General features: G+C 26.8%; 2 protein-coding genes across 3 annotated transcripts; one reads left to right on the forward strand and one right to left on the reverse strand.

Moving 5' to 3' along the window:
- Positions 1-376: 376 nt before the first annotated feature.
- On the forward strand, positions 377-2215 carry LOC109596386 (tRNA modification GTPase GTPBP3, mitochondrial). Of its 2 annotated transcripts, XM_020011928.2 has the most exons (4): positions 377-643; positions 693-869; positions 916-1888; positions 1942-2215. In XM_020011928.2, exons 1-4 carry the CDS (start codon positions 559-561, stop codon positions 2189-2191), a joined length of 1485 nt encoding a protein of 494 aa, XP_019867487.2. In that variant the 5' UTR covers positions 377-558; the 3' UTR covers positions 2192-2215. The 2 variants fall into 2 exon arrangements, with proteins under 2 accessions (XP_019867487.2, XP_049825370.1); XM_049969413.1 differs by lacking the exon at positions 377-643 and having other exon boundaries at positions 731-869; positions 926-1888.
- Positions 2216-2698: 483 nt separating this feature from the next.
- LOC109596387 (neprilysin-4-like) lies at positions 2699-6424 on the reverse strand. Its single transcript, XM_020011929.2, has 14 exons — positions 6329-6424; positions 5908-6053; positions 5562-5857; positions 5357-5507; positions 5117-5304; positions 4930-5065; positions 4679-4881; positions 4445-4627; positions 4096-4391; positions 3907-4045; positions 3515-3854; positions 3145-3461; positions 2921-3096; positions 2699-2857 (listed from the first exon to the last, which is right to left on the reverse strand). Exons 1-14 carry the CDS (start codon positions 6394-6396, stop codon positions 2758-2760), a joined length of 2739 nt encoding a protein of 912 aa, XP_019867488.2. The 5' UTR covers positions 6397-6424; the 3' UTR covers positions 2699-2757.
- Between the last annotated feature and the right edge of the window lie 6814 nt (positions 6425-13238).

A 13238-nucleotide genomic window follows, 5' to 3' on the forward strand; every position in this document is an offset into this window, starting at 1 on the left:
TTGGACTTTCTTCACAGTTTTAGTTGATTGACTGTCCCTTAATTTTCAATTTTTGTCTCATATAATATCAATATATACTTAATCTTTTTAAGTAGTATCAATGCTTAGAACATATGTAATATTTCTTACATCATTACATATATTTAATTTTGATTTCTTGAGTCAGTATCAATTTTTGTTTGGACTTATTAATTCCTCATGAATTTCTCCACAGTTCTAGTTGGTTGTCTATCACTTAATTTTCAATTTTATCTTATATAATGTCAATATATACTTGATCTTTTTAAGTAGTATCAATGTTTTGAACCTATGTAATTTTTCTTACATCATTACATATATTTAATTTTGATTTCTTGAGTCAGTATCAATTTTTGTTTTGAACTTATTAACTACTCAGGACCTTCTCTTCAGTTTTCGTTACTAAATTTATCTTTATATTTAATATATCAATATTTGTTTCAAACCTATTAAACCATTTCAAGAGGGTTTTTAAAAAAGTGAGGTTATTTTGTACACTGAACAACAACAACAATTTTCTGTGTGATATAAACATTTGCCATGATTATTTTAAAAAGATATGTAAACTACATTATTAAACGATCCCGGTGTTATTCTTCGAACACGATTTTCGCCCTGTCTTCAGGTAATGTAAATATATAATGTTAATTAATAACCCATCCATTCTTTTGTAGGTCAGGGAAAATGTGGTGTGGCTGTGATTAGAGTTTCAGGCAGATCAGCCGGAGAAGCGCTAAAAGCCTTAACAGGCCTTTGCCAACTACCAGAGCCACGAAAGGTTAACTTGAGAAGCATCAAAGATCCAACATCCAAAGAAACCCTTGACAAAGGCTTAATTCTATGGTTTCCAGGTATTCATTGATATTTCTGGTGGGTTCACTCAGTTAACAATTTCAGGCCCTAAAAGTTTTACAGGTGAGGACAGCTGTGAACTACATGTACATGGTGGGTTGGCAGTGGTAAACTCTGTTCTGACAGCACTGGGGACTCTAAAAGATCTTAGATTGGCCGAGCCGGGCGAATTTACGCGCAGGGCGTTCCATAATGGAAAGTTAGATTTGACTGAAGTGGAGGGTCTTGCTGATTTGCTTCAAGCAGAAACTGAAGCTCAGAGGAAACAAGCATTTTTACAAACACAAGGTTCTCTCAGTAAATTGTACAATAAATGGAAGAACATACTGGTCAGATGTGTAGCTCATATTGAAGCCCACATTGACTTCGAAGAGACTGAAACTTTAGATGAAGGGTTAATAAACTCTGTTATGACTGATGTTGGGACACTAAAAAATGAGATACAGCAACATTTGTGCGACGGCAGGAAAGGCGAAACGTTAAGAAATGGAGTGAAGACAGTTATACTGGGTGAGCCCAATGCTGGAAAAAGTTCCCTTCTAAACATTTTGTGTCAAAGACCAGCAGCCATAGTGACCCCAATTGAGGGCACCACCAGAGATATACTTGAAGTAACTTTAAATATTGGGGGCTACCCTTTAGTTCTGGCTGACACAGCTGGATTAAGATCAACAACAACTGATGTTGTAGAGAAAGAAGGAATTACAAGAGCTTTACAAAGCTTTGAAGTTTGTGATCTTGTAATATTGGTGGTGGCAGCAGATAAATATGAGCTTTGGAAGAGACATAATAATGCTAGTTTCACAGATTATTTATTTGAATATGTATCTTCTCTTAAACTGGATAATTTGTTAGATCACAAAACAAAACAGTTTAAAAAAAATTGTATTGTTGTCATGAATAAGACTGATTTAGTAAAAAATGTTGAGTTAAATAATAGTTTTGTTAACGTCAGTTGCCAGACTGAGGATGGTGTGGTTGATCTAGTTGAAAAAATTACATTGGAACTTAAAAATTTGTATGTAAATTCTCACCAACTTTGATGTTTTAACTGTAAATAAAATGTTTTAGATGTGGTGAGCCTTCAAGGGAGCATCCTTCAATGAACCAAATGAGGCACAGGCAGCAGTTAAATGAGTATCTAGCAAACCTTGAAATGTTCTTTAAATATACAGGAGATTTAAAAGAATATAATGGTGATCTGGTTTTAATGGCAGAAAGTTTAAGAAAAGCTTTAAGAAGTTTAGGAAAGCTTGTTGGAACTGTGACAACTGAACAACTTTTAGATGTAATATTTAGAGATTTTTGTATTGGAAAATAAAATCAATTAGTTGTTTGTTTTTAATTTTTACATTTTTTTTCTGTACTATTAAACTTGGAATTTAAGTATATCCCAAAAATCCTCAAAAATGAAATTTAAATACAGAAATCATAATGATAAAATAGTAGTAAGTTCATAATTCAGTAGATAGCATAATTTCAATCAATACCTTAAAAATTTTCATAAAATGTAACCGGTAAAAATTTTACTAAAGATTAACTGGGTGATTTATAGATGGCGCTGACTTAGTTTATGTCAAATTCAATAGATAGCTAAAAGGGACTTGGATAAAGTTTATGGGAAACCCCAGATGTCGCCAAACTATAAATTGTTTATTTTAATCCAAATAATTATTAAAGCATATTTTATAACTGAATAGCATATTATTAATTTTTATGAATTTTAAGTTTAATTTGATTTAAATGACTAAAACAAAAGAAATAAAAAGGCATAAAATATTATAAAACAAAATGTATTTTAGAAAATGTAAATAATTACAGTCGGAAAATAAAAGCAATAACATTGACTAGGGTCACTGAATCTGTATAAAAAATATAAAAATATAGTTACCAAATAGTACATTTGTCTTGTGGGTTCATCGGCGAATTTAAAGGGCAATTGAAAGCTTTTGCAAAATCTTCGGAGTTGCTAATAGCCCCAATTACCCTGAAAAAGAATGAGGAACAATTATTCCGTATGAATATTTTATTACTGCATCTGTGATATTACCTGAACATTCCCGGAGCGTGAACAGATGTTGAAATTCTAGTTTTGGCCACTTCCGATCTTTGCCTGCCACACCACACTTGTGCAAAACTTAAAAAGAATAATTGTTCTCCATTATGTGGCATATGTGGGAGACTTTCGTCGTTATCAGGATTTTGATCTAACCAGCTTTTGTAAGCCTAAAATATTTTATGAGTATATTTGTCAATAAACTAATAGTGACCTACCAAGAATGCTTGTTTTAAACCACCGTTATCTGCTATATTTTCTCCTTGAGTCAGAAATCCATCTATCGGGATTTTGATGTCAGGTATCACGTATTTGCTGTACTGGTTTATTAAACATTGAGCTTTCTCATTGAACTTTTCTATGGAAGCTTCCTTCCACCACAAGTGAAAGTTACCGTGATGATCAAAGAGTCTTCCTTTATCATCGAATCCGTGGGTGATTTCATGTCCTATTACCACTCCAGTACCTCCAAAATTCAAAGCTTTTGGAAAATGTTTATGGTAAAATGGAGGTTGCAACATTCCCGCCGGGAACACTAAAAAAAAAACCTTTAATAAAAGTATCGTGTTGTATCAACAATTTACGTACATATTTGATTTTTATTTCGGCTGTAGTACGCATTGACCACCGCTGGTGATATGCTCCAAATCTTTTTGTCAACAGAATTTCCAATTCTTAGCTTTTCTGTTCTGGTAACATGTCTTAAAATACTTAAGGTATTTTCAAAAAAGTAATCGGGATGTATGTGAATATCAGAATATTTTTCATTTAGCTCCTTTTCATTTAAAATGAAATCTGGAAATCCAATTTTTAGATCCATTTCGTTGATCTTAATCCTGGCGTAATCTCTTGTGTAGTTGTCTAGCCAGTTATTTTCAAATAAAGTGTTCCTGAATGCTTCCTGAAGCAATTCTATTATGGCTGTTGTCTGAAATTATAAAATTGTAGATTGAGTTAATAAATGTGTCAGTCTAGTTTACATCGTTTTTGCTTGTTACGTCAAAATATTTTCTAACAAACAAAGCACCCACAGCCATATCCATCTTTGCGTTTACTTGAGCAACACAAAACGTCCATCTGGGAGGCTCCCTTTCTCTTCCGATTAACACGTGGTAGAATCTAGAATAAAATTTATAGTGGCCCAAAGTTTTATATTAAAAGGGACATACTTTTGTTTAGCAATTGAGTATCTGGCATCTAAATTATTCGTACGATGTCTGATGAATCTCCAAAGAATGTAATTTTGTAATATTCTTGGGTGAGTGTTTTTTATTAGTTCCAGCATTTTCTGTAAATATTCTACACAATGTATGGCTACTGGGTAAACGGAAGATATTTTTCGTCCTAAAATGAGTAAAAAATATTTGTCCCAATCGAAGTCAGGGAAGTGCAATGATAAACTTTGAATATCTGTTCGGAGATAAACATCTGATACTGATCTCCTGTCAGCATTTAATGACACAATCTGAAAAGTAAAGTGTTAGCATAACATATTTTATAAATAAACTTGAGTTATACCCGGGCTAACTCGGTTTCAAACTTTAACAGTTCATCAATATCACCTAATGCAATGTTAGTTGCACCCATTATGTGAGCAATGTCATGAATAAATCTTCTATAAGCAGCGAGCACCTTTGAATAATAAGTCGAGGGTTCTATGTAAAAATCTCGAGAAGATAATCCCAGTGAAGTTTGATCGATCTAAATAAAATACTATTAATTTTAATTAAGGGGTATAATGAGATGTCTCACATGTATCATATATTCCTTTGAGTTTTTCATGTCTGGCCCAATCCATTCAGAAATAAGTATGTCATTATTGAGAAGCCTTAGTTTTGCAAGAAGTGAAACAAGATCAAAATTAGATCCATCCCAGTCTTTGTCAACTATTGGCCAACCCCCAAGTTGTTTTAGAATCTTCTTCAACGGTTCGTCTCCTCTTTTGTTGATCATTTCTATAAACATAAGCTTCAGCTAAATTCATCAACAATTTGAAAAACTACCTTCATTCATGCAAGACAAGTAAAAGTTTCTGGCTTTAACCACAGCTTTACTGTGATCGTGGTGCTGCAAGTCTTCAAAAATTGACTTCAATATGTAGCCACTTTTAAACATTTCTTCACTGTTTTTGGATGCAGGCTGAAAAGAAATTAGTGTAAGATTGAAATATGCGTCAGTTTTCATCATTACCGGGGGATGGACGTCGTCCAACAAATCTTTAATAACAAAATCCAAATTGTCCCGCACGATTCCAAAGGTGTCATACGAAGCTCTGTCTGGAGGTATCTGAAAATGTTTATTCCAGTTTCCGCAAGCATATTCATAAAAGTCTGTGCATGGATTGACTGTGCTGTTCATGACTGTTCTCATAAATTTGCCTGGAAATTAAGTGTGAATTAAATTGGAGCTGGTTTGGAGTTAAATGAGTACTTTGTAAGCTTCTAATTTCTTCTTTGGATATTTTATGCTTGTGAAAGAAAGGTTTTAAATCTGGTTTTTCGGTTTTTGTGGTTGCAATCTGCCACAATTCTTTTGTGGAAATATTATAGGCGATAACATGTTCTTGACTTTCATCGTCATGCTAAAAGGAAGCTCTTTAATGTCTTGACTAACACAAGATTGGAAAAAGTGTTACCAATTCAGTGCTGTTCATGCTTGTGTCATACTTCTCACGTTTGTTTCTTGAAGTTGTTGCACTTTCGTTGTTTATTACCGTTTCATAGTTCTCAATCACCACATAATCTTCAGTGTTAAACGTTGGTGACCGCCTTTGCCTTTGTTTACTGTGGTTCACTGAAATTAAGTCATTGTCGTTGTAGTAAGCTGTCGGTACGGGGAGGGACACATCATCGTATTCCGGGACGTAAACTGTCTGAAGACCACGTTGGATGTTCCTTTTTTCTTCGTTGATGTACCAAATATCTTCGGGTTCTGAAATAACGATGGTTTTTTACGGTGGAAATTTTTTAAAATGATCATACTTAATCTGGTGGTTTGAGGTGTGGCCGCAGTGACTGCGACTCTTGATACAATATAAGTTATGAGGGCAGCTGTGAGAAGAACCACTGGCACAAAGACGAGCCATTTAAGCACGTTGGTCCAAACATGTAATTTTCCAACACACCATCTAGAAAAAATTGATCAATAATATTTAAATTATCGATTTAATAATTATAAAACTAAAATAAGAATAACAACAAAGCATTTAATTAATTAGTTACATAACGTGAGTACTAAAAAGTACATCAATCAGATCTGTCACAGTTCAAAGTGATATTTACACTGATCAGATTGATTGGAACGGTCCAGACGGACGCAAAACATTTGTATAACGCACGCGTCCCGTTTTAATTAGCGTGAAATTAAGAAACAATTGCAACTAAGAAACTAGTAAATACATACTGAACACGGCCAGTCTCATCGTTCACTGCTATGCGACAGGAGCATGATTGTTTTGATTTTTCTTCCATCGCAGGTTATCCGAAACTTGAATTCAACCTCACACAATATAATCCACTGGAACCTTTATATGAATTTGACCTTTGTCCAATTAATATCTGGGTCATTTTGATTTAAACTAGCGAATTAGTACTGATTTAGAATTCACTCCTTATTAAATTACTGGAACACCTTTGCTTAATTCATTGTAGTACGTATTTGATTCAACAGTGAGTGCTCATCAGTTTTGAGGAAACATATTGTGGCTTAATTGTTTTAATTAAGAGTTATTTTAAGGTAACATGTTTTTGATCCAAAAAATGAGCCTCACTTCTTTTTATTTAAAGATTTTAGGATTAATACTATGTAAAGCTTTAGTAAATTAGTTAATTACAGGATATAAAAATATGTTTCAAAGTAGCACTAAACAATTATAAAAATGTTCCTAAAACCTTTTTGTTTCTTAATTGGTATACAAAAAACCCAATTAAATCAATAATTGAAACATAGAAAGTCTCATTACAAAAGTGTCCACACCGACTTTGTTAATCGAAGACAAAAAATAACCTAAATATTTGTTATGAGAAAAATCCAATGGCTATTAAACAATGGTCTAAGTCGTAACGTAATGATTCGATAAAATAACAGTTGCTCCCATAATTGATCATTATTTCAATTAATTATTTCACCAGGCTCAAAATAACATTAATCAAAATAACTCTTTACTTAAAACTTACACCTTTTAAACCAACAAACTTGAAAGAGCATTCTGTAAAATTTTGGCGGCATTTGATAATTAGTAAGAAAGGCTGATTGGCTGTCATATATTGTTTTTAGCCTAGCGATGCTTTTATTTTTAACTAATACCTGATGCTTTATCTGAGTGCTTAAAGTAGATGCTATAGGTTATAATTTAATACCGCTTCTGAGTACTACTTATTCTTTTCGTCCGCCTTGCCATTGATGAGAATGTGAGAAGGTTTGTGCCGTTACGGTCCGCTCTTCTGTTTTAACAGAACTTGTTTCGATAACTAATTAACCGCACTAATAAACAATATCGAAATAAGTACTACCACTTGCTTTTATTTCGCATCAACTTATATAGGATATCGATTTTGCGAGGTACAGTTGCACTTATTTTAACAAGTACTTTGCTACTTCCATCTTACAGATGTGTTATGTAGAAACAACAAGAATAAAACTATGTATTTCTTACACTTGATTCCTCTTTATGTGTAATTTATTATATCTGTTCTGTTTCAGATTGTTTTGGACATTTCCTCAACCAGTGGGTCGAATCTTTTGATTCTTATTAATTATTATAGTAATTATTTATTAATTTTATTTTATACTACATTAAATTAATATTATATTTAAACTATTAAAAACACTCGTACGTCTTTTTTTATAAATAAAATCAAAAATAAGTCTAAGAATAAAAAATATATTTTGAAAAATTTAAACAATAATCATTATTTGTAAATTATACAGTAGCATAAACATTTTGGAAATTAAATTTAATATTTTATTAAATAAGAATTCTTCTATATTAACAATTTTGATAAAAACTTTAAATTGTTAATAATTAATTTAATTTATTAAATGTTATGAATTAAGAAATATTCAATGATATTAATTCTTATTTTCTAAATTTAAATAAATAAAAATTATTTAAATAAATTTTATATTTGAATAAATTTATATTAATTTTTGTTTAATTCTTTTTCATAAATCTATTTTAAACAATTTAAAAATTAATAAAAGATTCATTAAGACATCTCAAAAATTAAAAAATAATGATTTTTATTCTTTATTTAATTTAGTTATTTTTTAACTTTAATGTCTTATTTAATAATATTATTTAATTCAAATAATTTATAATTAATATGAAATAAAACATAAAATTAAACGATATTAATTATTTTTAATAGGTAATTAAGAGTATTTACTGAAATATAAGGTAATAATAATTTTAGACATAAATTTAATTAATTTAGAGTTAATTTGAACAAACTAACAAATTTGTCAATCGTTTTAAACGATTTTTGTCAGCAAATTAAAAGTATTTGATAAAATATAAGGTATTAATAATTTTGGACTTTACAATTTTAATTTCTTTTTTAATTTAGTTATTTTTTAAAATTAAGTAATATATCTTAGTAAATGTTATTTATTTATATAATTTAAATATTTTAAAGTTAATTTGAACAAAAAATTAAAAAAATTAATCAGTGTTAATTGTTTTAAATTTTTATTAGGAAAGTAAAAGTATTTGATAAAGTATAAGATATTAATAATTTTGGGCATAAGTAGATTCATAATTGACATTTTTAAGTAATTAATATTCTTTTTTTAATTCCTTCTTTTATTTAGTTAATTTTCAAAATTAAGTATTATGTCTCATTAAATGTTATTTATTTACATAATTTAATTAATTTAGAGTTAATTTGAACAAAAAATTAAAAAAAATAATTAATATCAATTATTTTAAATAATTGTTATGGGGAAAGTAAAAGTATTTGATAAAATTTAAGATGGCATTAAGCACATACTTAATTAATATTCTTTTAATTTAGTTATTTTTTTAAAATTAAGTAGTATGTCTTATTAAATTTTATTGATTTATTTAATTTAATTAATTTATAATTAATATAAACAAAAAATTAACAAAATTAATAGTTTTAAACCATTTTTGATCAGAAAATTCTTTCTTTAATTTAGTTATTTTTTAAATTAAGCATTATATTATATTTAATTCAATTAATTTAGAGTCAATTTGACAAAAAAAAAAAAAAATAATTGATTTAAAATATTTATCTTGTGAATTAAACTTTAAATAAAATATTATAAGCTGAAAGTCGTTATAATTGTTGTATTGTTCTTCATGATGTTTTTAACACGATTTTCATGTTTCTTGTGCATGTTTTAATAAAAACACTTAGGGTGTGTAAATTATGACTTTTAGATACGGTTAATTGTCTCACACAACTCGATTGTGTGACAGAAGCTTTTATGTTTAAACATTTCTGATGTGTTCACCGTGTGCAGTATTATGTAAACAATAAACCTTAAATTTAAACCGTCGTTCACATTCTAAGTTAAAAGGATGACAGGGCACTTTTTATCGGCAGCAATAAGGTTGTGATACATTTTGCTCTCTAATTATCTCCATCTACCGCTCCTTGAGTGTTTAATCTATTAGCCTTTGTGGTAATTAAGATTTCATTTTTATTTAATGAAAATAATATAATGTAAACATTAATTTAAATTACAATACACGTTTGAGTAATGCACGCACGTTCCGTCGTTTGGTGCAACGTGTCGTAAATGCGTCAAAATTGTTTTGAGACGCGGCGAGAGATTTGTGTTTTATATAAATAATGTTGGCGTGTTTCTAAAATAAAAGTGGAAAAGTCAAACGAAAAGACGGAGGGAACGAGACGGTCCTGTCTAGAAGCAAGGAAGCTTCGGTGAGGGTGTTACACAATTGGTGTGGTGGTGTGAGGTTTACATTATTCTACGTTTATTCGCTGTTTCACACCACTGTACAGATCTGAATAATTCAATAACATTCTAAATAGACAGTCACTAACATCAAAAAGACGCATTTTATCCCAAAGCTGAATTTAAATTTTTTAAAATACAGACAATTTTTAAAAGGCACCGGATAAAACGTACAAATAATATTTTTGCAAATTATTCAGTTCAATTGTTCCATCATTTTGCACTACAAAGATAATTTCGTTTCGGGTTCATTCTGTTTTATTTTTCCCGAAACCATTTCAAAATTATCATCCAACATGCACAAATTACCTAGTTTTTTTTTTATGCATTCAAATTTGATTGGCGAACTAATTTCATCAGGAGGAATTATTTCATATTTACTATATCCAAATTTTGTCACTTGGACCAATTTAAATTTGTAGGAATTGGTTTTTTTATTATGTAAATTTTGATGAGTTCAAATAGTTTTCGGTGAAAGACAAAATAGTTGTTAATGCAGGTTTGGAAATTGAAATGTGGAATAATACATTTCAATTAGTCAGTTACAAATAATTGTTAATAAAAAATGATGATTTAAATCCAATAAAAATATAAATATAAATTATCTTTCTTAAATATGTTAGATGATGTAATAAAATAATATGGTTTATTGTTTTTAACAATTTTTTCATTTAATTTTTAATATATATATATATATATATATATATATATATATATATATATATATATTATATTTTTTATTAATTTGAATGAATATATACATATGTACATATCAATATATTAAAAAATATTTTGAAACTTTATGTTTATTATTTAATTTTTATTATATCTATTGATATTTATTATTAAATATATCTGTTATTGATATAATTTATGAATTTTATATTTATAACATTTGTTATTAATATATTGATCTATATTAAACCATTGATAATTTACCATTTCTGAAAATGTATAAAAATATTAATTACTTTGAATTTTTATGTTTATTATTTAATTTTCATTATTTGATATTTATTATAAAAAATGTATTAAAAATATCTGTTATTGATATAATTTATCAATTTTGTTTATGTGCTTTTATTTTTCTTTAAATTACAATAAAATATATTTATAACATTTGTCATTAATTTAAAACCATTGATAATTTATCATTTCTGAAAATGAAATATTAATAAAATACTTTGAATTTTTATGTTTATTATTTAAATTTTAAATATATTATTAAAAATGTACTAAAAATATCTGTTATTGGTATAATTTATCAATTTTTTGTATGTGATTTTATTTTCTTTAAAAATTACAATAAAATAGATTATGGCATTTTTTATTAATTTAAAACTATTGATAATTTACCATTTCTAGAAATGTATGAAGATATTAATAAAATATTTTGAATTTTTAAGTTTATTATCAATTTGCATTATTGTCTATTGATATTTATTATTAAAAAATGTATTAAAAGTATCTTATAGGTATAATTGATTTATTTTGTTTATGTAATTTTGTTTTCTTTAAAAATTACAATAAAATATATTTAACATTTTTTATTAATTTAAAACCATTGATAGTTTACCATTTCTAAAAATGTATAAAGATATTAGTAAAATAATTTGATTTTTTATGTTTATTATTTTTCAAGGAATGTACATATAAATATATTAAAAAATATTTTGAAATTTTCTGTTTATTATTTAATTTTTATTATATTTATTGATATTTATTATTAAAAATATCTGTTATTGATATAATTTATAAATTTTATGTAATTTTATTCTTTTTTTTATAATTACAATGAAATATATTTATAACATTTGTTATTAATTTAAAACCATTGATAATTTACCATTTATAAAAATGTATAAAGATATTAGTAAAATATATTGATTTCCTATGTTTATTATTTAATTTTAATTATTATCTATTTATATTTGTTATAATATTTTTTATTAATTTGAAATCATTTATAATTCATCATTTCAAGGAATGTACATAAAATATATTAAAAAATATTTTGAAATTTTCTGTTTATTATTTAATTTTTATTATATCTATTAATATTTACATTTGCATTTGCTATTAATTTAAAACCATTGATAATTTACCATTTATAAAAATGTATAAAGATATTAGTAAAATATTTTGATTTTCTATGTTTATTATTTAATTTTAATTATTACCTATTTATATTTGTTATCAAAAATGTACTAAAAATATCTGTAATTGGTATGATTAATCAATTTTGTGAATGTGCTTTTATTTTCTTTAAAAATTACAATAAAATATATTTATGATATTTGTTATTAATTTAAAAACATTGATAATGTACCATTTCTAGAAATGTATAAAAATATTAGTAAAATATTTTGAATTTTTGTTTATTATTCAATTTTCATTATATTTAATTATATTTATTATTAAAAAATATGTAAAAAATATGTTGTAATTCTATCATTTCTAGAAATGTATGAATATTTGGATTTTTTATGTTTATTGTTTAATTTTCATTATTATCTATATATATAGATATATTATAAATATTCCAAAACTCTATTTTGTTTAAAATAACAAGAATATTTAGGACATTTTTTAAATTTGTAAGAAATTTAACAAATTTTATTTATATGATTTTATTTTAAAACTAATTGATAGTTTATTTTTTTTTTAAACCAATTTTGAAGATCTTATTCAATTTCAATTCAATAGTTTAATTGTCAAATTTTTCTATATCTAAATTTAGATTTTGTTAATTAATTGTTTTAAAGATAAAATTACTGATATTAATTGATTATTTACATTAGTTTAATAAACAAATATTATATTTTTTTAATTTTAAACATTTACACACACGTTTTTAATTATTTTATATTGTTAATTTATATTAATTTGTGGTACATATATTTTAGAAATAGTCGAGTTATTAATATTTTGATTACTTATGTATATTTGTATCAAAAACCATTAATCAATGAAAGTGTATTAACAAAAAAGTGTTGGTGATCATTATATTATAGATCATTGTATATCTTTATAAAAATAATAAAATTTATAAAATCAAAAGTAAATATTTATTTGAGTATACTTTGATTTATGAAAAATCGCTTAGTACGGCCCAGATAGAATAAAGAAGAGGAGAAATGCCTAAATGAAATGGCACAAAGTTATCCTACGGCGTTTATGTATATATTCTGACGTTTTGCAAAATAGAGAAAATACCTTATTTTCGCCGTTACGTGTTGAAGGAACAGTATTTGAATATGTAATAAAATTTTTACTTAACGCAAGGTAAATTCACCCACCACCAGTTGTCGGTAATTGCTTGCCGCAAATGCCAATGTGTTCCGTGAGTAATTATTACCAATAGCACTGT

Source organism: Aethina tumida, chromosome 1, assembly GCF_024364675.1.
Source record: "Aethina tumida isolate Nest 87 chromosome 1, icAetTumi1.1, whole genome shotgun sequence".
In the NCBI taxonomy this organism is placed as follows: domain Eukaryota; kingdom Metazoa; phylum Arthropoda; class Insecta; order Coleoptera; family Nitidulidae; genus Aethina; species Aethina tumida.

Coding starts and splice junctions, on each gene's coding strand:
- LOC109596386 (XM_020011928.2), top strand. CDS start 559: ATGATTATTTTAAAAAGATATGTAAACTACATTATTAAACGATCCCGG. Junction 644..692: donor GATTTTCGCCCTGTCTTCAG/GTAATGTAAATA, acceptor ATTCTTTTGTAG/GTCAGGGAAAATGTGGTGTG. Junction 1,889..1,941: donor ACATTGGAACTTAAAAATTT/GTATGTAAATTC, acceptor AAAATGTTTTAG/ATGTGGTGAGCCTTCAAGGG.
- LOC109596387 (XM_020011929.2), bottom strand. CDS start 6,396: ATGGAAGAAAAATCAAAACAATCATGCTCCTGTCGCATAGCAGTGAAC. Junction 5,858..5,907: donor ACCTCAAACCACCAGATTAA/GTATGATCATTT, acceptor TCGTTATTTCAG/AACCCGAAGATATTTGGTAC. Junction 4,046..4,095: donor TACTCAATTGCTAAACAAAA/GTATGTCCCTTT, acceptor ATTTTATTCTAG/ATTCTACCACGTGTTAATCG.